The sequence below is a fragment of the Panicum hallii genome, chromosome 4 (assembly GCF_002211085.1).
Source record: "Panicum hallii strain FIL2 chromosome 4, PHallii_v3.1, whole genome shotgun sequence".
Lineage (NCBI taxonomy): Eukaryota > Viridiplantae > Streptophyta > Magnoliopsida > Poales > Poaceae > Panicum > Panicum hallii.
In genome coordinates this window covers 1,688,925-1,711,525 of record NC_038045.1, presented here as the reverse complement: position 1 = coordinate 1,711,525, position 22,601 = coordinate 1,688,925, and the positions used below count along the sequence as shown (strand labels likewise).

Below are 22,601 nucleotides of genomic sequence, written 5' to 3'. Positions count from 1 at the left end.
CGATGGAACCGTCGTGCCGCGGTCTCCCTTTCTCGTCTCTCGTACCCGATGCAGTTTGGCGTCGTCGCCGGCAGCCGGTATTTTTTGCTTTTTAAGTTAAATGGTACGACTCACATCGCATGCACGTTTATTCTATAAATATATATACACGTACGTGAACTCTACCTACATAAGCATCATCTTGGAAGACTGAACCGATAAATATTCGAGATTGATAAAATTATCGCAGACATCTGGCTATCAACGGAAATATCACCTACCACTACTATTCTGTTAAATTCTAAAAAATTTGCTCGAGTCGAATCCAAAACTTAAAAGTACTACTGAGACTGTGCTACAGCCGGCACTGGAGGGAAAGAAGATGACGACGAGCAGTCACTATAGTTTGTTTTTGAGGGGTCACGGGCACTGGAGCAGTCACTGAAGTGCGGATACATTATATAGCTGGGCCCTTTCTGGGCCCTTTCCGGATAACTACCAGGGAAACGGCCCAACCTTTCCGCGAAAAAACGCAATCTTATTCCCGAGACCCCACCCCCGTTCAACCTGTCCTATTCGTCTGCCGGCCGGCGACCGCGATGGCGACCGCGCGATCGCTCGCCGCGCTCCTCTCCGCCAGAGCCACGCGCCCCGGGCCTCGCCGCGCCGGCGGAGCGTGGCCGCCGCGCTTCGCCGCGCGCGCCGCGGCCGAGCCCGAGCACGCGCGGAGGCTCGTGGCGGAGTTCGACCCGGCGGTCCCGCTGGAGGCCGCGGTGACGCCGCCGAGCGGGTGGTACACCGACGCGGACTTCCTGCGGCTCGAGCTCGACCGCGTCTTCCTCCGCGGGTGGCAGGCTGTTGGTATTAATAATGACCCAGTCCCGATTTGATTTTGAGCTGCGGTCCACGATCCATCTCTAACAAGGATGCATCGTATGGTAGTGATTTGTGATGCTTGGTAGGCGTGGTAACGATCCATTTTCATCAGTGGATGCGAGTGAGAGAGCGGGAGTTACTGTTCACTCATTGCCAGAGTCTGGGGCCTCGGCTCCGTTTCAGACTCTCGGCCATGTCCGACCAAACTCTGCACAATTGAATAGAGTGTTGATGCGGAGGGAGTATCTGGATTAGTCTTGCACTCGAGCCTGGTGCTTCCATTACTTCGTATTCCTTGTTTAGAACATCAAAGTCTGAGTATTGTTTGGTTTTGGGAGTCGGCCATAAGTCTATACTGAAGATTGCTATTACATCTATACGTTTTCACATACTTCCGTTTTTGTTAGCATCCATAAGTCCTCTCTGAACGCCTGCACGGTGCCACCTTTCAAATTTTACTGCAGGTCACATATGGCAAGTGAAGAACCCCAATGATTTCTTCACAGGAAGGTGCTCACAGTCACAACTTGTTTGCATGCGTCTGTAGTCTGAATCAGAAGGACTTTCTGCACCCTTCTATTTTGTTTTGTTTGAAGATATATAAAGCTTTTGATTTAGTCAGGGTTCCAAACTGAAAGTTAACAATCGTGAATGCCAGGTTTTTCTTTCTCTTTCTTTCTTTTTCTTTCTGTTTGGTTGGAGATGATGTCCTAGTGATCATAAAGTGGAGTTTTTTTAAAAAAAAAGTTAGAATGAATCTGTATCTCAATCGATTTTGGGTGGTTCTATGCATATGAATTGATGACAGCATCTGCCACAGGTTAGTTTTGTTAGCACTTCTCGTAGCTCAGTACTTGGCTGTTGACATAGTGTGGGGCATTCATATGGTTACGTTGGATTTTAGAACTTCTTTTGTGATCATAAAGGCTAATGGGATTTTTTCTAATCTAGATAGAACACACATGAAAGTTTTTACAGTCTTTCTATAACACATTACCTCAAATATCGTATATATGCTATACATGTTGGAGACTGGTAACCTTCAATCATCTAACATGATGAAGCAACAGACTGGGAAATGTAGAATTTGTCATATGCCGGGATGCAAATGGGAACCTTCACGCTTTTCACAATGTGTGTCGGCATCACGCCTCAATCCTTGCTTGCGGAAGCGGTCAGAAAACTTGCTTCCAGTGCCCTTATCATGTGAGTTCCTTAACGGAAGCCTTTTAGAGATATTACATCCTTTTAGTGCTGATCTTATATCATAATGCTTTCTTTGTTTTTCTTCAAGTAGTGTTTCCATGAACTGGGTATGGGTAAAGCCTCTGCTTTCTACCGGGAGCAGATGCTGTGCTGTAGAAATTGTATTATTATTTGCCTAGTTGTTTCGATCAATATGTGTGAGATGGTAGGGATGCTGTATTGTAGGGATGGACATATGGATTGGATGGTACCCTCCTGAAGGCTACAAGAATATCGGGAATCAAGAATTTCAATAAGAATGTAAATATATTCCAAACTCTTTCTTCAGCCTATATGCTTGTCAGCCCAATGACTGCAGCTTATGCTTCTGTTTGGAAACAGGATTTTGGTCTTGTACCAGTTAAGGTGGCTACATGGGGACCTTTTGTATTGGTCAGATTTGACGACGAGTCCACTGAAGGTGATGTTGGTGATGTGGTTGGAGATGAATGGCTGGGTAGTGCTTCAAAGCTGTTGAGTACAAATGGCATTGACACTTCACTGCCTCATATTTGCAGGCGAGAATATATTATCAACTGTAATTGGAAGGTCCATTGTTTATAAACTGTCATGGCTGCCAAGTTATTCACATGTCACAGAAATGCAGTGAATTTCTCTTGAACATGTTATAATAACTAACGTGTATTTCTTATGCAGGTCTTTTGTGACAATTATCTAGATGGTGGATATCACGTCCCATATGCACATGGGGCTCTTGCATCTGGTCTGCAGCTTCAGTCCTATGAAACACTTGTATTGTCCATAAACCTCTTTTCCTTCTGCAGACATTTCTTTGATAAAATTCTGTTTAGGTATTAGTCATTTTGGTGCGAATTTGAGGCTCTCGACTTGGCCAAAATGTTTGTGCGATTTGTTTGAATACTACTTTTACTTTGTTTGGGCTGTGTTTTGTTGAAGGTACCAGTTTCAATTTGTTTTTGTTCTCTTTTCTATCTCAGATCATACTAATGCTATGCAGTAAAGTCCTGGTTTGTTTTTGCTTACAGCTTGAATTGCTGTTCTCTTTTAAGATGAATAGTTAATTACCATGATTTCATCTCTAACAGACATATGAAAGAGTTAGTGTTCAAAGATGTGAAAGTGCACCATCAGAATCAGATGACCTCGAACGCTTAGGGACAAAAGCTCTCTATGCCTTTGTTTATCCAAACTTTATGATCAACAGGTGATCATCCTAAAAATCCTGCTATTCTGCCCTTTTCACTTTGCGTTTTGCATGGGGGATGTGAATAACTTCTATTTTCAGGTACGGTCCATGGATGGACACTAATCTAGCTGTCCCACTGGGTTCAACCAAGTGTAAGGTGGTATTTGATTATTTCCTCGACAAGTCTCTGCTGGTACAGTCCATTTCTCTAGCTCACATGCCAATTTGTGTTCTTTTACGCATCTCAGGTGGCATGCCAGTGAGATAGTAGTTTAAATTGCCAAGTTGAGCTTTTTTTTTTTTGTTACATAAGATGGTTTCGTCTTGCTCATTCCTTTTGCAGCACAACATTTTTTTTAACGTGTGCTTTCTTGATGGAATATTATAGGTTCCACCTGCATAATTAATTATCATTTGCATTCACTACAGTTTAAAATGGACCCTTTTTTGTACTTGTATTTTTAAAATGCTGAGGTTTACCCGGGGTATATTCATGCATGCTGTGAGCTACTTCAGTTGACTTTCCATATTGATGCGCAGGATGACCAGAACTTTATCGAGAGAAGCCTAAGAGACAGTGAGCAAGTACAGGTACATCAATATAGCACTAATGTTTGGTTGTGACTTGTACCACAGTGAGCAAGTACAGGTACATCAATATAGTACAGGTAGTATGACAGAGTGTACATTCAAGTACATGGTCCCAGTAAAAAACAGGCTAACAACATTTACCTTGACCGAGTAGTTACCAGATGAATTTCCTGCTTTTTCTTATGAAACCATGCTGGTTGCATTAGCAGCATAACAATGTTCTGTCTCAATTCTTTCCTTGCTACTACTGTGCTGTAAATTTCCCCCTAATGATGCACAGTGCTAACATGGCATGAAACTCCTGATTCCATGACACATTATAAATTGCTATATCGCTGTAATCAGATGGACAAACACGAACCTAAACTCAGTTTCTCGCAGGCTTGCAGCATCATGAGCGAGTAGTCTAGTCCATAGTCCATGTGTATATTAGTCTATTAGAACATCTTTTACATTGGATATTCACCAAGTGCAGGCATTTCAATCCTGTTGCTTGATAGTCGCATCTCTTACCTGCAGATGGAGGACATTGCACTCTGTGAGGGGGTTCAGCTGGGCTTGAAGTCGCCGGTTTACAGCATTGGAAGATACGCTCCCTCTGTGGAGATGGCCATGCACCACTTCCACTGCCTCCTGCATTCTAACCTTAGCAGCTAGTAACTCTCATGTGCGTATCTCACCACACATGTGCAGAACAAAATGCCACTGTTTTCACGGCGCTGCATTTACACTGCTCTTGATTGCAATCTTGTGATGTAAAATGGAGCGCACCTCCTCAATTAAACAAAACCATGTTTGCTGGCTATTGATTTTGAGCTCTCAATAATTTTCAGTCTAAGTGCTTCCATTGAAAATGTCAACTGCATAAGATGCTTTCTGAAACTCTCTTCCGTGACTTAATCTCTTCTTTTAAAGGATTTTGCGATGAGGCTATGGTAAATGGTAGCAAGTGCAGGAGTTTATACTATACAACTTGTACAGGTTAATTTCGTTACCCAAAAAGTAATGAAATTTGGGGCTCGACCCCGTGGTGAAAAAAAAAACTTGTCCAAGTTAACATGTTTGGTGTAATAAGATGAAAATTATGCTTAACACCATCAGATACTGCTTGCTGAAATGTGTATGCAGGGCTGCAGGCTGATATATATGACCACTGAAATGCTCCACTTGTCCCATGATTCGTATGCTGTGACATTTTACAGCAAATACACATGTTTAAGTTTAACCTAAAAGCACATGCTTCATCCTTCATACAGACAGATGTTAAATTCCGCTTCAGTAATTCTTCTATTGACAGTGGCATATCATTTCAGAAGCATCTGTCGAAATCCTTATATAAGGTATAAGCAGAAACAATTCGCTCATCTAGTGTCCTGGTACCTAGATGAACTGCATTATTATTCACTCACCGAATGCCTGGCCTACAAAAGGAACCACATATTTCTTGCTAACAAGCCCTGCCAGATGATCCTCATTCTGCAGGGGAGTACTTAAGCGCACCAGTGCCATACTTTTTGGCAAGGTATTCCAAAGAAATGAAGTTATTGGCTGCAATATCAACAAACCAGCTTTTATTATGGTTTACAAAATAATAGAAGCATTGTGGTGAATAAGAAAGGAAGATGAAACCAAATATTTAGAGCAAGTTCGATAATAAGCTTTGCAAATAGTTTCCCTTTTTATACCGTGTCTTATTTGGTTTATTTTGAACTTTTGAGATCGATATCTGTCTTGACGACTATGTTAGTTGTTTTATCGTGCAATTCACATACTAAGAAAATGGATATTACCTTCTTGAGTATCAGAAGAGCCAAAATTGCGGATGTCAGGTATGTGTTGAACAATGTGATGGTCACTTCCTAGCAGCCTTTCTATGAACTCATTTGACATATCTGTCAGAAACATCTGGTCGAGTGTCCTAATGTACTTGATGCCCTCTGGTACAGCTTTAAGGTTCCTTAAACCAGTAAGTTCCAAAGTATGTAGACTCATCAATGTTCCACCCTCTATCTCAATTAGATTCAGATGTTCCATATCAACTAACTGCAAAGATCTGAGCTTGGGGAACCATCCTGCACAAAAAGTTAGCTGTTCCCCATCATATGCTCCGTTGAGACAAAGGTTAACTAAACTTAACATGTGAGATAAGGAGCTAATAGGATCCTCCTTCAGACCAGACCAGTCCATTTTTAACTGTGTTAATTTCTCAAACTTAGAAAATAGTGATGGGACCATGCCTCCATCTAACTTTCCTGCCAACCAGAGGAGCTTCAAATTTGGCAATGGCCTTAGCATTTTCAAGTTTAGAATCTCATCCATATCAGATGCAAAAAGCAGCAGTCTGCTCAGGTTAGGCATCTTAGTCAGGGAGTTCCATAACTCCTCAATGAAGCTTTGCTGCACTTTCATTATACCCAAACCTCTCATCAGTGTCAAGTTCCCCAGCTGTGAAACTAAATATTTATTGGCTGAAACAGTGTATAAAGCTTGCAGATTCTTTAGATGACAAATGTTACCAAGAAATTTGGTGGAACCGAAGCAATTCAGTGATCTTTGTTGAACATCATGGACTACAAATACATGTAGATGCCGCAAATTAGTTAGCATAGAAATTTCCAATGGCAACTCATCCACGTAGCTGAATCTGAGATCCAAAACTTGAAGGTTAACAAGTTTGCTGAATGATGCTGGTACCTCCTTCACTTTTGTATGTGAAAAATCTAGATAACGCAAGTTATACAACTCTGTCACCACGCATGGCATTTGCTCAATACTGGCAAATCTAAGGCATAGGACCCTCAGCAGTCTGAAACTTGATGAAATATCATATATCCAAGAAGATGGTATTTCAGTGTCAAACAAAATAAAGGAGCGGAGCCGTGAACTTGCCAAAGAATTTAAGGACTTTGCACCTCTTTGGATGCTTAAGCGGCGAGCTTCATGTAAAACTTGGGTCGTACCAGCATCTCCATAAGCAATACCAAATTTCTCCCTTTTAGCAATTATTGAAGTTACCTCTCGCACAAGATCATGCATTACAAATGTTCTAGCCCTTCCACATGCATTCCTTTCTGTGACCTGAAGCAGAGAGCGTTGAGTGAGCTCCATAAGGTAACACTCGGCAACTTCCTCCATTGTTGTTCCATCTCCTCTCTCCTCCACAAGACCTTCTGCGATCCATAGCTTGGAAATCAGTTTCCTTTTTATCTTGTAATCTTCAGGATAGAGGCTGCAGTACAAAAAGCAGCTCCTTAGATAACTTGGGAGATTATTCAAGCTCAAATTCAGGACACTAGAAATCCAATTGAGCTCTGGATTGTTTTCTATGTGCCAGCTAAGTTGATTGTAGAAAAATTTCCACACCTGCTCCTCTAATTCATGGTATGATAGAATACTTCCAATGGTTACAATGGCCAGGGGCAGTCCTTGACACTTGGTGACAATTTTGTTTGCCCAAGATATAAGATTCTCAGGACATTTGTTGTCTGTTGATGCATGAAATGCCTTTTTACAGAATAGCTCCCAAGATTCAGCATATTTCAGTGTTTTCAGTTCAATAACATAGCTGTCAGCAGCCAAAGAAGACACATCTTTTTGCCGGGTTGTTATTAGCACTTTACTTCCACAGCTGTTTCTGACAAATGCATAGTTCAAAAATAACCAAGCATCCTTATCCCAAACATCGTCCAAGACGATAATATATTTTTTGTCCCGTAAATAGATTTGTATTACCTCTAGTAATTTCATGCGACTCATGGTTGTAAAACCACTTGCCATGCTTGATCTCTGGTCTATTAACTGATTTATGATTTCTCTAAGTAGTTCTTCAGCTTGGTAAGTCTGAGATAGAGTAACCCATGCGCGACAATCAAATGTTCTTCTGATCCTTTTATTATTGTAGACGCTGCTTGTGATTGTAGTTTTGCCTAAACCTCCCATACCAAATATAGCAATTAGAGTTCGGTCTTGTTTCTCCTCAAGAAGCCATTGTGTCAATCTTGTGATCCCATCGATATTCCCCACTATCTCAGAGTTATCAGTCAGGTAAGCAAAATCTGACATGGAGAACTTATTGTGTTGCTGCAACTTGTCACCCTTGTCAAGTACACCTACCGAGATGCCATACCGATTCCTCATTTCTGTTAGCCTCTGAATTCGAGCTTCTACTTGACTGATCTGGCCAGGGAACTTTTGCCATGCTGCAAAGTTTTTAATCTGATGGAACTTTCTCTTGAAGAAGCTGCTTGTATCTTGGTTTTGCGCAGTAAGGTAGGCATACTCGTCAATGATGTCTTCCACCTCATGGGCGACATCTCTAACTTGGTCCAACCAGGCATCAAATGCCTTGTCCCCATCTTTGTGTATACTAACCTGGTCAATAAATGCTTTCAGAATAGAGAACTCGCCCTCGATTTGTTTCATGCTGTGCTCAAAATCTGTCAAAATCGGTGCTACTTCCGCCAGTTCTGTGCCGATCCTCTCCAGTACACCTTCTCCTAGGGAAAGAGCGATTTTTCTGAGAATCACAAACAGGGCATCTGCCATTTTTGCTCCACTCGCTCAAAAAAATCATCACTCTGTCAGAAACAGTTGCTGAGCAGTACTCACAAAGAGCTGACACTCTGTGATAACGGGAAAGATAAACAAATGGTAAGTTAGTAAAAACACAACATTGTTGCGCAAAATGATGGTTAAGGTCTAGCAGATGCGAGCTAATCAAGAAGAAAAGAGTTGTCTGTCTGATTAGCAAGCAGAAATTGAGGCATTAAGGCATATGGTTGCTGAGATCAATTTCATGACGAGAGAAAGAGGTATGATTCCTCATCCCTTACAACTCCCGTATCTCCGACACTCATGTGCCCTGCCCATAGGGTGTTCGACGAATCGATCGTACAGCGGCGTGGAAGAAAAATGCTCCGTCTACTCCTACGGATTAATAGCAGCAGCGCGGAAGGAGAATGCAAGGGAGGAGGAGGATGGCGTGCCTACCTCGGTGAGCAGAGACTGGAGGAGCGAGATGAAGCAGAAGCCGATGAGGAGTAGCGGAGGCGGCCGATATTGAAGAATTGAGCCAGGCAACGCCACGCCCCCCAGGCCTCAATTCCGCGTCTTGGAGTCAGCAAGGCCAGAATGCCCATATCTCTGATGCAAGCCCGGCTACTAGTGTACACAAGGCGGCGCCCTCAGGTCAAATGGTGTGGAATCAAAACATGGGCATCGGCTTAGTAAACTTGGCCGGGGTCAGCTAGGTTCTATAAAAATTGCAAGATCAAATTGAGAATTGGTTTGATCTTTGACCTTGGTCAGTCGGGATCAAGCTAAATGCCCAAAGTATTTTCTTTTAAATTTGCCTGAGCGAGCATTTCATTGTGAAGAAGTTTTGCAGGACATGCACCCGACCACAAACCAAAGTATCTGAAGATAACTTCCTACCCACAATGATCTTCCTTCAGCATTTTTCATGATTTCCCCAACAGCAGAGGAGGGAAGGGAGGACTCTGAATCCGAGTCCAGGCCATGGTAATTGGTGAATTAGAACAATTTACAGTACATAACTGATAACTTGCACAAGTTGACGTGTTTAGGAATAGTGGAGGGACAAAAATTATGCTTCAACACTGTCAGGCACGGCCTGCTCATGTATGCACGCTAATATGTGGCAACTTAAATGCTCTACTTGTCCGATGACTCATCTAACGGACATTTTTCACAAATACAGTCTCTTAAACTAGAAAAGACATGCTTCATCCTCCATGGCTTCATGCAGATAGATGGTGAATAAGTGAATTCTTCCTCTGTAAATCTTTATTGACAGTGGCTTATCATCTTTGTGTAAGTTACACAACAGCAATTAGCTCATCCAGTGACACCTAGACGAGCTATAGATGAGATTTGCTCTTCGAATGACAGGCATTGACCCAAAAAAGGAACTACATATTTTTTTTGCAGACATCTCCAACTGAATCGTCAAGAGCCAGATGAGCCACGTTTTGTAGAGGCATAATTCATTGCACCAGGGCCAAACTTCTTGGCAAGGTATGGCAGAAAAATGAAGTTATTTACCTGCAATATCAGCAAATCAGCATTTACTACGCTTTGCAAATAGCTGCCTTTTATATGCTACTTTTTATCTTATCTTTTTCAAATTGGCCACATATATATATATATATATATATATATATATATATATATATATATATATATATATATATATATATATATATATATATATATAGACACACACACACACCTCATGCCAACTAGATTAGCTATTATCTAGTAATTCGCATACTAAGAATATGGTCATTACCTGCTTGAGAATCAGAAGAGTCAAAATTATGTATGTCAGGTATGCGTTGAACAATGTGATGGTCACTTCCTTGCAATCTATCTATGAACTCATTTGACATCTCTGTCAGAAACACCTGGTGAAGCGTTTTAAGGTACTTGATGCCCACAGGTACGACCTTTAGATTTCTTAAACCAGCAAGTTCCAAACGATGTAGATTCATCATTGTTCCATCCTCTATTTCAATCCAATTCAGACGATCCATGTCAGCTAATTGCAGAGATTTGAGCTTGGGGAACCATCTGGTACAAAAGCTCAACTGTTCCCCAGCATATGCTCCAAAGAGTCACAAATCAACAAGATTTAACATGTGACAGAAGGAACTAATAGGGTCCTTCTTCAGACCAGACCAGTCTAATTTTAACTGCATTAATTTCTCAGAAAATATTGATGGGAGCACGCCTCCCTCTAACTTTCCTGCCAGCCAGAAGAATGTCAGGTTTGGCAACGGCTTTAGAGTATTCAAGTCGAGAATTTCATTGACATCGCAAGCAGAAATAAATAGTCTGCGCAGGTTAGGCATCTCTGTCAGGGAGTTCCATAACTCTGCAGTGTAGCTTTGGTGCACTTCCATTATAGCCAAACTTCTCATTAGTGTCAAGTTCCCCAGCTGTGAAACCAATTTTTTATTTGCTGAAATAGTATACAATGCTTGCAGATTCTTGAGGTAACAAATATTACCAGGAAGTTTTGTAGCACTGAAGCAATTCAATGATCTTTCTTGAAGATCATGGACTGTGAAAACATACAAATGACGTAAATTGGTTAGCATAGTTATCTCCACTGGCAACTCCTCCACGCTGCTGAACCTGAGATCCAAAACTTGTAGGTTTACAAGTTTTCTGAATGATGCCGGTATCTTCTTCAGTTTTGTGTGCGAAAAATCAAGGTAGCGCAAATTATACAATTCTGTGACCACACCCGGCACTTCTTCAATATCGGCAAATCTTAGGCATAGGACCCTCAGCAAACGTGACGAAATATCATATATCCAAGAAGATGGTACTCCAGCATCAAACAAAATGAAGGAGCGGAGCCGTGTACTTGCTAAAGAATGTAAGGACCTGGCACCTCTTTGGATGCTTAAGCGGCGAGCTTCATGTGCAACATGGGTTGTACCATCACCATATCCAATACCAAACTTCTCCCTTTTGGCAATGATTGAAGTTACATCTCGCACAAGATCATGCATCAGAAATGTTCTAGGCCTTCCACATTCATTCCTTTCCGTGACCTGAAGAAGAGAACGCTGAGTGAGCTCCCTAAGGTAATACTCAGCAACTTCCTCCATTGTTGTTCCATCTCCTCTCTCTTCCACAAAACCTTCCGCGATCCATAGCTTGGAAATCAGTTTTCTTTTAATTTTGTAATCTTCAGGGTAGAGGCTGCAGTATAGAAAGCAGCTTCTGAGATAGCTTGGAAGATCATTCAAGCTCAAATTCAGGACAGTGGAGATCCAGTTGAGTTCTGGATTGTTAGCTAATTGCCAGCTAAGTTGGTTATAGAAAAATTTCCACGCATGCTCCTCTAATTCACGGTATGATAGAATACTTCCAATGGTTACAATGGCCAGTGGCAATTCTTGACACCTGGCAACAATTTTCTTTGCCCAAGATGTAAGATTCTCAGGACATACATTATTTGTCGATAGACGAAATGCCTTTTCACAGAATAGTTCCCAAGCTTCAGCATATCTCAGTGTTCTGAGTGCAATGACATAGCTATCGGCTGCCAAAGAAGACATGTCTTTTCGCCGGGTTGTTATCAGCACTTTACTTCCACAGTTGTTTCTGGCAAATGCATAGTTCAAAAATAACCAAGCATCCTTATCCCATACATCGTCCAAGACGATCATATATTTTTTGTCCTGCAGGTAGCTTTGTATTGCCTCAACTAATCTCACGTGACTCATGGTTACGACACCACTTGTCATGCTTGTTCTCTGATCTATTAACTGATTTATGATTTCTCTGAGTAGTTCTTCGGCTTGGTATGTCAGATAGGGTAACCCATGCATAACAATCAAATGTTCTTCTGATCTTTTGATTCTTGTAGACGCTACTTGTGACTGTAGTTTTGCCTAAACCTCCCATACCTAAGATAGCAATTATAGTTCGCTCTTGTTTCTCCTCGAGAAGCCATTGTGTCAATATTGCAATCTCATCGACATTCCCCACTATCTCAGAGTTATCGGTCAGGTAAGCAGAATCTGACATACGGAGTTGATTGGGTTGCTGCAACTTACTACCCTTGTCTTCTTCAACTACTGAGATGCCATAACGATTCCTTATTTCTGCTAACCTCTGAATTCGAGCTTCAACTTGACTGATCTGGATTGGTAACTTCTGCCATGACGTGAAGTTCTTGATCTGATGGAATTTTCTCTTGAAGAAGCTGCTTGTATCCATAGCTTGTGCTGAAAGGTAAGCATATTCATCAATGATGTCTTCCACCTCATGGAAACATCTCTGACTTGGTCCAACCAGGCATCAAATGCCTTGTCACCATCTTTGTGTGCACTGACCTGGCTAATAAAGGCCTGCAAAATTGAAAGCTCGCCCTGGATTTGTTTCATGCTATGCTCAAATTGGTCAAAATTGGTGCTACTTCAATGATCTCCGTGCCAATCCTCTCTAGTGCCCCTTCTCCCAGGAAAAGACCAACTTTTCTGAGAACTACAAACAGGGCATCTGCCATATTTTCGCCAGTGGCTCAAATTATCACTTTGCCAGAATCAGATACATATATATCTGAGCAGCATGCACCCACAGTTCTGCGATCACTAGGTACATAAATAAATGGCAAGTTATTCAAAATATAATATTTGTTGTGCAAAATGGAAGAAACGATAGATTCAATTAAGAATTAAATGGATGTGCGTCATTCAAGAAGTGCTTCTCTGTGAATTTATGAGCTTCATTTTTTTGTGTGCCCCTGATATTTGTGAATTGTTTGATTGGTCGAGCTTTTTGTCTACGCAGCTTGGTCATCGTCTCACCGAGGCAGGCTTTCCTATGTTTTATATAAGGCCTTTGGAAATCATACTCACCACACCAATTAAATTGAAAACATGTTTTTTCTCGCAATTCTTGAATAATAAATGGGCTTATTTTATTCTCCACCGATGTCTTTAGGGCCTCATCTAAAATTCCGCCCACAATTTGTGAGGCACGGCCCTTCTTGGCCCGATCCCCCACAAGGTGTTTGACGAATAATGATGGATCGTAGCAGCAGCGTGCAAGAAAAAAAATCCTAATAACCTTCTGGTCAACAGGAAAGCGATGTAAGCATCGGAGCAAGAGGTAGCAGAGACGGGGGGAGGAGGAGGAGGAGCAAGAAGGCGTGCCTACCTCGGCGTCGGCGAGCAGAGGATGGGAGGAGCACAGCAAAGATGGAGGAGACACCACCGAAGACATCAGACAGGAAGAAGAAGCAGAGCCGGCGGCCGCGACAGAAGAAGTACTGCGCCTCCGCGTGGCACTTGGCCAACGGCAAGCAAAGCCTCTTCGCCGTCTTTGGGCCGGGAAGACCAAAATGCCCCTCTGTCTGGTGCCAGGCCGAGCAGTAGCACACGCGACAATTCTTTCCTGCCAGCCGGAAAAGCTTAAGGTTTGGTAAGGGCTTTAGCTCTCTCGAGTTAAGAATCTCATCATATCAGACGAAAAAATTACAGTAGATTACAAAATTACGAGTTGGTTTCTATTTATTGTTCTCATTACCAGGTCTTTATTTAAACTTCGCCTTGCAGTATACTAGTAGACGGTAGCACGCTCCATCCATCTATGCACGTTCTATCTTCTCACCGCCGGTGTCTAAACTATATCGCTTCTAGAAGAACGCCCAGCTGTCAGCATATAGATATCCAGCTTAGAAAAACTTGCTGATCAAAATGGGTTCCTAGAAATTCAAAACCAAATTGTGAGTTGATTTGAACCTTGATCGTTATTATTTAAGAATTGTTCCCCAGCCTGAGAGTATCTCCAATAATAGACCATATTTTAGACCCCTACTTTGCTAAGTAGGGGTTGTTCCTATTTTATTGGATCCTATTTTTTATACTCAACTCCAGTAACCGGTCCTTATTTTCCAGCCCCTACTTTTCTATGACCCACCTGTCAATCTATCATCATTTTTTTCTTTATCTTTTCTTTTTATTTTCTGCACCCCATCCTCTCTGCTTCCCCTCTGCTCGCGACATCTTTTTTTTTCGCCCGCCACCGCACCGCTTCTCCTGCGCCGCCGCCGCCGCTCCTAGCATCCTAGCTCCAGTTCCCCTCCACCCACCAGATTCAGTTGCGATGCTCCGTCTCCACTCGTAGGTGCAGGCGGCGGAAGACGCCGTCCAGGACCTGAGTGCTGCGGCAGGACTGCTCATGGGCGGAGGCTGTCGTGCAGCTCGCGGGCGGAGACCCCAATCCAATGCTCCATGGCCAAGCTCCATGTTGAAGCTAGCCCCACGGCAACAATGGCCCGCCATGCCAGGCTGGGGATCCGCGCGAGCTCGAACCAGCGGCGGCAGATCCTGAGCTCAGTGCAACGGATCTTGACTTCTAGAGCTCGAGACCGCGCTGGCGGAGCCGCTCGTGCTCGACGTGGTGGAGCTCGGCCATACCGGTGGAGCCGCTCGAGCTCGATGCAGTGGAGCTTGGCTACGGTGGGGCTCAACGTCCGGGAGCAGGCTGTCGCACAGGAGGGAGCCAGGGAGGAGCTGCATGGGGAGGGGGGGAGAGACGAGGGCGCGGGGAGGAAGACGGAGCACGCGAGGGAGGAGTAGGGGCCTCCCTACGCATCCGCGGGAGAAGGGGCCGGAAGTAGAGACCTCCTACGATAGGGACCTGACTAGGGTTTCTACTGGAGTGCATTTTTTTGTTCTTGGTTCCTACCAGGAACTTTGCAGGAGTTACTCTTACACCCGGTAAGAGTTTTCATTCTGATAAGCTGACTGAAAAAAATAACGAATGGAAACAAGTGCAGACCCAGGTAGTACACGTCATTCACAACAATGAGAAGCCTATATTTATTCAGTTCGAATCATCAGGTATCAAAAAAATGTTGTCGATGACATTACAGAATTGTTAAATACTTGGCCAACAACTGTTGTAAGTACAGTGTGTGCACGGAGCGGCTCAACAAACGCAAGAGCAAATATGAAGTTCTGACCATTCAAGTCACAACAAAATCTAACAGACCACAGGTGACCCAAAAATTGATTTCCTTGTTCATGACCGAAACTCTGCCTCTGTAGAGAAACACAAATCGATTCTCCAATGGGAGCACGGGAAAACCTTAGGGATCTGGGGATGCTGGAGCCTACAAGCTTCTGTAGTCAAGGACAGTGACTTCCTCATCAGGAGCATCAAGGTCATTGTAACTGCAACCAAAGTCAGGTATGAGCTGCATGATCTTACTGAAACAGAGGTACAGTAACCCAAAAGATAATTTGCCTTCACAGCAACAAAATAGCAAGATGCGCATTAGAGCAACCAAGCAAGACGAAACAGAAATTATCAGATTCAGTATTCACCTTCGCAAACGGCGAGGATCATGACGGAAATTTGGAGGCATAGTTATAATCGGTGCTGGCCCACCCATCATTGGCCCGAGCATTCCCGTGTTCCCATGAGGTGCACCATTAGGTTCAAACGGAGGAGGTGGCCCTTGCTCTCTCAGCATATGCATTGCTATCTCTGGAGGTGCAGGAACAAATGGTCCCAAGGGACTGAAAACAATAGCAACCACACTAGTTAGCACTGAGCAGTCCATAATTTCAACTAAAATATGCTGATCAGAATGCCTTTCCACTTACCCAGCACCAGGTACAGGCATTAATATTGGTGGAGCGGGAAATTCAGCAACAAAAGGAGCATTAGAGCCCCGTCCACGGAAAGCATCAAGCATCTGATCATCAGGCCCGTCATGGCTCGGAGAGCGATCACCTCTACCATATCGGCCTCCCTCTGCCTTGTCATTGTCTCTATTATTAACACGGTCAAATCTCAGACGACTGTCCATGCCAGGTCTCCGTCTTCCTCTCTCCTGCAAATCAGAAGTTGCATCATGTATCAAGGATGCAGACCCAAATTGAAACTTCAATACGCGTCAAATTTTGCTGCAATTTCATGTACTTGATTTTTCTTCCTCTTCAGCACCTATAGCTATATGTACAAAATTATTATGCTCTAAATTTGAATAAACCCCAGTTTTAATGGAGGTTCAGAAAGCCAGACTGTTGACAGAACTCACTAATTGACTAATGTTAAAGTTGAGAGAGATACTAATTCCACCCAGGCTATTAAATACTAAGCCATTCTCCTTTAGGCAAGCAGTTTAGCTGTCCATTCAAGATCCCCAACATGCAGGCATCTCCATGCATCCCCAAGGACATAACGTTTCACGAGATAAAAAAAAGAAAAGGACATAACTTTTCACCCTCAGAAGCTGGCAATGTCATCGCACTGGAGCCCTGGTTCAAAGGAATTTACCAGTCCACCAGTAACAAAAAGATACGAACTATATAATGTTCATCACCAAAAGGAAAAAAAAAGAAATTCCAATGTAGACTAAATTTTGTGGAAGAGCAATGACCCATAAAATGATTATATGCAACCTACAGAATGTTACCTAGCCAAGTATAGCCAACTTTAATTGAAGCCATAACATTAAGGCCAGACACGTGACATGTCAGAATAGCACACTAAAATTTGCAGATTATGAATTTCGTTAAGGTAGGAAAATGGAGTCTGTAGTTCTTACCGGTGCAGACTGTTGCATAACTGGTGTCCCACCTGGTGCATTAGGATCACTGTTCATGATGAAAGGACTAGATAAGTATCACCTCCTAAATTTAATCATACGGTTCATCAGCTGTAAATAGAGTATCATGTATACATACTTCATGTAGTTTTGGAAATAAAGATCCTCTCGAACTTTTGAAGTCGACTCTAACACAATGTCTGGATGCTTGAGCCTCAAATGTTTGTGGACAAACTCAGGAGCATGAAAAAGTTTAGTGCAGCCCTTGGCTCCACAGCCATATTTCCATCCATATTTTTCATCCCTGATTTTTCTGACATAAGGTTCTAAAACTTCAACAGCTGCTGCATCAATTTTATCCTTGGCAGTTAGTGTGACCAGGGGGTCCTGACCATTCAATCTTTCCTGCCAGAAAGTATCCAGCTTCTTCTCCCAATCAGCAGCATTGACATCAGATGTGTTAGAAGTCTTATTGTCTACTCTCACATGACGAAGGCCTTTGGCCTCATGTGACTCTGAGGTGCCATAGTAATCAACGCCATGAATACGCCATAAATAGGTAAGAATAGTGTCTAGAAGCTCAACACCTTCCAAACCTTTGACTGTCGTTAAGCCTCTGATTATAATTATAGGTCCCATGGATCCAATATGTGACTTGTCAACATCTGGCTTGTCATGATCACCACTTGAAAGTACATTTCCCTCAATGCCCTTCTCAGCATCAAGCTTACGCACAAGAGCTAGAGTGTGCTCTATGTCAGCTTGAATTCGACGTGATTCGGAACTAACTGGATGAGCTTTGGGTGCACCAGAAAGTGAATCTGCTCCTTTAGAGGAATCTTTCCCATGCTTTCTTCTCTTGTCACTGTCCATATCATCGTCAGAATTTCCATCACCACCGCTTCCTGGCTTACTTGCTGCACCTGCAGTTATTCCAGGGCCTCTGTTCCATAGGATATCAAGATATAAACATGTTGTCCAAAAACACATCATAACAGTGTGCAAACATTAACTCACAGGTCCAGAGTTCCATTTTGTAGATCAAGAAAGAAATCCTTTGCCATAACCTTGCAACGTTCATTCCTCCTGCGTGAACAGAAAACAACTTTTTCGATGAGCTAGGAATATATTTATTCACCAGAAACATTTTTACTAGAATATATATTATGTTTTCTAGATATGACAAGGGCGAAGTCCACAGAAGAATATTCACACAGAATGCAATTCTACCTTTCAATAACAGATAATAAGTTGGTTGGGTGGTACTTGTCTTTTAACCTGCAAGTACAAGCAAACAAAAAGATAAGTGTCTGCACCAGATACATGTAACTCATCATTACTGAAGAGTGCAGTTAGCATCTAAAATACATACCAGTCTTCATTCTTGTGGAGATCAAAATAAGCACGTTTTTGAGTAGTGATATACTCGGTTTTATATTCTTGATACCTGGTTAATCAGGCATAAAAATCGTTAAGAAACGAAACAGGGCACAAGGATGATAGTTCTCAAAGTGTACTTTCATTACTGGTTAGTGGTTACCTGCGTTCAGCTTCACTTGGTGAAATATCATCCTCTAGAACTTGCATGAACTGTTTGTATGTCATCAAACCTTCCCTGGAAGTATTCATAATCATGAAAGACCAAAAAAAAATGTCTCCATGAACTAAAAATATGTTCTAAAAACTTTTGTTTGAGATGTTAGAATGGATAGCCCTAGAGAATGAAATAGAACGTAAATTAGAAAAATATCTGCTCATAGATACTGATAAAGTAGTATGGATGAGAATTTGGTACATAAGCAACAGGAACCATTGATTTGTTTCATTGCAACAGGAAGAATAACTCAAAACATCTCATCAAATGAATACCTCCTTGATTCCTGAGAGGTATGCTGTAAGCCTGCCCAAACCCATAATTTCAAAATAAGAAGAGGTGATTTCTTTCAGTTTTCTTCACTTGCAAAGTTGGCATGCATCCACATTCACACATAGTTTGTGTGAGGTCTTCACATTAGAATGTCTTTTTACAAAAACTTGGGAGAATTGTCAGAGCAATAAGGAGCACAATCACAGTCTACTTGATCCTATTTTATTGGTTCCAAATTCCAGCAGTTGGCGCAAAGGTTTGTTGAAGGCATTACAAGCACAAAGTGTTAGTGTCTTTTCATTTATACTCGATTCTTTTATAGTGGAAAAGCATTCCTTTTTCTTCATTTGACGTTATAAAATTTCAAAGAGATCTATAAAATGACATCTCTTTATTATATGGTTCATTCTTCATTGATCACTAGAATTGAAGATGGGTAGCATAAGAGAAAAAAGTTATAGAGGTGACAAGAGGAAACAAGTTTAACAAGGGCATGTAGTGGCATGTGCTTTTCCTTTCGAGTAAGCTAAAAGCACATTAAGTAATAAAGAGCAGAGGAAGTACAACTCAACACTCAACAATGTACAAACTTGTCAGGTAAGCCCATTTTTTAAGAGAAAAGACTCTGATGTTCCACGCTAGGCTAGAACTATATTGTGCAACAAAAAAAAATCCAGGGGGGTTAAAGTGTATCTGTAACTTTAAGGATACCATTGACAAAAGAGGCCAGAATCATTCATGGCCCACTTCTGAACAATTATCATCATTATCAGGAGCTCCAATGCAGAATGAGGAGGTGCAACATATACTAGTAAGAGAGTAAACAACTGAATGCAGGAACAATTGTTCAGAACTTCATAAGTACAAAAGTGTTGTTAATTATTATCAGTGGAGTTATCGATATAAATGTAATTTCATATGTTGCAGAAAAAATGCGTGAAAAAAACACTCTTGAGAGTTCCAACTAAAGCCCCTGCCGTGTTGGTTGTTAACGGATAGAGAATGTTCTCATCAGATTCTCCATTTGACTGCATTTGAAACATATACTGTCACTGCTTTTGAGTATATAGCTGCATCTCAACAGATACATACACTGGAGATATACTGGGGGAAGCTCTTTGTTGAAGTAGTGCAAACTGTAAAGAGAGCACAGGGCTTGCTTGTGGTGGGTAATAAGAGTTATTAGGCTATAAAGTACAGACTGCACTTCCAGCGGAAAGAAAATTCATCCAAACTATTGATGCCTTCCCCTGAACTCCAAACTCGTTTGCTCAAAGGATCACTTTTCTTTCAAACATCAAACATGGAGAATTTTCTGAGAAGATTCTCTATCCGTTAACAATGCATAGAGCATCTGACAGGGTAAGGCTTGATTCCAATTCCCAAAGAGCAGCAGTAAGTTCTGACGATTTCTACACGGCGATAGCACCCAATGGCCAGGAACACGAAATTTTGTATTGGCTAATAAAAAGGAGTCAAGAAAGAAAGCAAACAAAATGTCTACAATTCAGTAGTTACATCATTAATACCTCTGGGTGATCCCTGGACCATCATTGGCCGCCCCATACCCTGAATCATGCCAATCTGGGCATCAAAGTTACAAGATGTCATTTGTCACAAGTCATGAAAATAAAATAGCATCAATTACATAATTTCCCCTGATCCTTTCCATATGGAGGCAGAGAACAAATAAGTAGACACGTTTAGGTGATCAACATTCTACTGCGACTAAGGTCACACCAGGTCACCGTTTTTTTAATTATAATCACGTTTGCTTAACAAGAGCAGAATTCCCACATATCTGCTCCCCGATGTTGAGTTGCTCTAAATTGTATGTTCTGAAGACTAGTACAATTGAACTTTTCCAGAGGGGAAGAGTCCTGACCTGGAGCACGATTCGGATACCTGCCATGATTCCTGTCATCATCATACCCACCTCTGCCTCCACCTCGCTCGTAGTCATAACCTCGCCTGAACAACCCAACCCGTCAGAACACATAACGACCTGCAAAACACTTCCCGTGCCAAACCTGCAAAACACATAACGACCTCCTATCGTCGTACCCGTAGCGCGGCGGGCTCCCGCGGCCCCCGCGGCGGTCGTACCCTTCGTCCCGCCGCGACCGCTTGAACGGCGGCGACGGGGACCTCCTGGGCGGCGAGTGCCGGCGGCTGCCCCGGTACGGCGGCGGGCTGGGGCTGCTCCCGCCCCGCCCGCCGCCGCGGTGGTCCCGGTACCTCTGGGGCCGCGACGAGCCGAGCGGCGGCGGCGGCGGCGGCGGGAGGGAGGAAGGCGGCGGCGGCGGCGAGCGGCTCCGCTTCCGGCTGGCCGCCGGGGGTCCGCCGGGCGGGGGCGGGGGCAGCTGCGGCGAGCGGTCCTCCGGGCTGTCTGGAGGAGGGGGCGGAGGGCGGCGCGCGCGCGGCGCGTCGGAGGAGGGGTCAAGCACGTCGGCCATTCGCGCGGTTTGGCGGTGCGGGCTAGGGTTTGGAGCCGTGCGATGCAGAGCCGAGACCAGTCGAGTCGAGTCGAGCAGTTGGAGACGGAAGCGAAGGGGAGCGGCAGGTCTCTCCGACGCAGCAGACGGAAGCGTCTAGAAATCGGGTGCGAGGAACGATGGATGTTATGGGGTGGACACGTGTACGGTTCTAGATCGATTTCTGTTTTAGGATGGCCTCCTATATCCTGTCATAGAGAGCATCTCTAGCCGTTTTCAATAAACATCTTCTAATAAAATAAAATAGTAATTCTTTAAAATCTTATCTCAATATAACTAAAAAATTTTCTCTTTATTTTAGAGAAATTGAAACCCAATCACGTCGTTCAGCTGGTTTTTTTTTGTGGCTGAAGCTGCTGCTGCAAGCAAATAAGTTGCAGTCGTCCACCGATCCCGCTTGTAGATGAGCACTGTAGCAGCTACATTTTCAAATTCAAACATTGGCGTCAAGTGAGGTGTTCATTTGCGCTAAAATTGATGCGCATTCCACAGTTAATTGAATTCAGTAGCACCATCCTAGCCATAACAACAACTGATTACTACTAATTATAATGATTCAAAGTTCTGACAATCTGCACTATTTGATAAACTGCAAACATACATATACCCTATGTGTTGCATGTATAAAATTTTATCCCCTGCTACATAGATTCACTGTGCCCTTGTGCTGCTGCATGATTGCTTATTTCCAAATGGAGATTGATATGAGACCAAGCCCTCAATCACAATTCATATATCTCCGCTGCATGTTTACAAATTTGGATGGCACCAATTCAATCATGCATGACCAGCTTCATAGTATCACAACAGCGACGTCTCAAATATGATGTAAAATCACATACCTGTATCCAGCAGTCCCAGTCCAGTAGTGATCCAGTGAGGTATCGTTGACATGTCATCTTTTGCATTTGACGCAGTCCACCGATATGAAAAAGTAACTTACCCCGGATATTGGCATCCTGTTTACTGTAGCTGACCCTGCATTCTCATCAATTACAAAGTTATGGAGGGGGCGAATCGGTCGGCGCCAGCGAGGAACGGCCCAGCCCCGTCTGGATCTGCACGCTCAAGGCGGCGTCGAGGATGGAGGGACGTCGACGCCTCGCACGGCGACGGCGTGAATGACGGCGGCGCGTCGATTTGGGAAAGGACTGAGGGAGCAAGAGGGAAGGCGGACGGCGACCGGGGCACTGCTGATGTAGGGCAGCCGAACGGCTGGGCTGATCAGCCCACCAGCCATCCAGCAGCCTAAAGTAGTCCAGCCAAGCAAAGACAATA

At 43.2% G+C, this 22,601-nt stretch overlaps 3 protein-coding genes and 1 pseudogene across 5 annotated transcripts; 1 reads left to right on the top strand and 3 right to left on the bottom strand.

The window, feature by feature from the left end:
* Window positions 1–488: 488 nt before the first annotated feature.
* Window positions 489–4,694, top strand: LOC112889400 (choline monooxygenase, chloroplastic). Its single transcript, XM_025956008.1, has 10 exons — window positions 489–840; window positions 1,320–1,365; window positions 1,926–2,061; window positions 2,287–2,361; window positions 2,443–2,649; window positions 2,758–2,853; window positions 3,168–3,286; window positions 3,368–3,461; window positions 3,809–3,859; window positions 4,379–4,694. Exons 1-10 carry the CDS (start codon window positions 579–581, stop codon window positions 4,514–4,516), a joined length of 1,224 nt encoding a protein of 407 aa, XP_025811793.1. The 5' UTR covers window positions 489–578; the 3' UTR covers window positions 4,517–4,694.
* Window positions 4,695–4,825: 131 nt separating this feature from the next.
* LOC112889399 (disease resistance protein RPM1-like) lies at window positions 4,826–13,873 on the bottom strand. Of its 3 annotated transcripts, none has more exons than XM_025956006.1 (4): window positions 13,559–13,873; window positions 8,849–9,922; window positions 5,650–8,481; window positions 4,826–5,407 (listed from the first exon to the last, which is right to left on the bottom strand). In XM_025956006.1, exons 3-4 carry the CDS (start codon window positions 8,402–8,404, stop codon window positions 5,331–5,333), a joined length of 2,832 nt encoding a protein of 943 aa, XP_025811791.1. In that variant the 5' UTR covers window positions 8,405–8,481; window positions 8,849–9,922; window positions 13,559–13,873; the 3' UTR covers window positions 4,826–5,330. The 3 variants fall into 3 exon arrangements, with proteins under 3 accessions (XP_025811791.1, XP_025811790.1, XP_025811792.1); XM_025956005.1 differs by lacking the exon at window positions 13,559–13,873 and adding an exon at window positions 10,170–10,534; XM_025956007.1 differs by lacking the exons at window positions 8,849–9,922; window positions 13,559–13,873 and having other exon boundaries at window positions 5,650–7,088; window positions 7,223–7,282.
* On the bottom strand, window positions 9,915–12,990 carry LOC112889077 (annotated as a pseudogene).
* A 1,328-nt stretch (window positions 13,874–15,201) lies between the features above and the next one.
* On the bottom strand, window positions 15,202–21,407 carry LOC112889122 (serrate RNA effector molecule-like). The gene is made up of 12 exons (XM_025955611.1): window positions 20,893–21,407; window positions 20,714–20,799; window positions 20,358–20,412; window positions 18,502–18,576; window positions 18,334–18,408; window positions 18,192–18,239; window positions 17,979–18,047; window positions 17,101–17,904; window positions 16,962–17,010; window positions 16,015–16,244; window positions 15,733–15,927; window positions 15,202–15,579 (listed from the first exon to the last, which is right to left on the bottom strand). The coding sequence occupies exons 1-12, from the start codon at window positions 21,282–21,284 to the stop codon at window positions 15,519–15,521; spliced, it is 2,139 nt and encodes a 712-aa protein (XP_025811396.1). The 5' UTR covers window positions 21,285–21,407; the 3' UTR covers window positions 15,202–15,518.
* Window positions 21,408–22,601: the final 1,194 nt, after the last annotated feature.

Coding starts and splice junctions, on each gene's coding strand:
- LOC112889399 (XM_025956006.1), bottom strand. CDS start 8,404: ATGGCAGATGCCCTGTTTGTGATTCTCAGAAAAATCGCTCTTTCCCTA. Junction 5,408..5,649: donor CTCTTCTGATACTCAAGAAG/GTAATATCCATT, acceptor TTGATATTGCAG/CCAATAACTTCATTTCTTTG.
- LOC112889122 (XM_025955611.1), bottom strand. CDS start 21,284: ATGGCCGACGTGCTTGACCCCTCCTCCGACGCGCCGCGCGCGCGCCGC. Junction 20,800..20,892: donor GGGAGCCCGCCGCGCTACGG/GTACGACGATAG, acceptor TGGGTTGTTCAG/GCGAGGTTATGACTACGAGC. Junction 18,240..18,333: donor CTCCACAAGAATGAAGACTG/GTATGTATTTTA, acceptor TTGTACTTGCAG/GTTAAAAGACAAGTACCACC.
- LOC112889400 (XM_025956008.1), top strand. CDS start 579: ATGGCGACCGCGCGATCGCTCGCCGCGCTCCTCTCCGCCAGAGCCACG. Junction 2,362..2,442: donor TCAAGAATTTCAATAAGAAT/GTAAATATATTC, acceptor GTTTGGAAACAG/GATTTTGGTCTTGTACCAGT. Junction 3,462..3,808: donor TCCTCGACAAGTCTCTGCTG/GTACAGTCCATT, acceptor ATTGATGCGCAG/GATGACCAGAACTTTATCGA.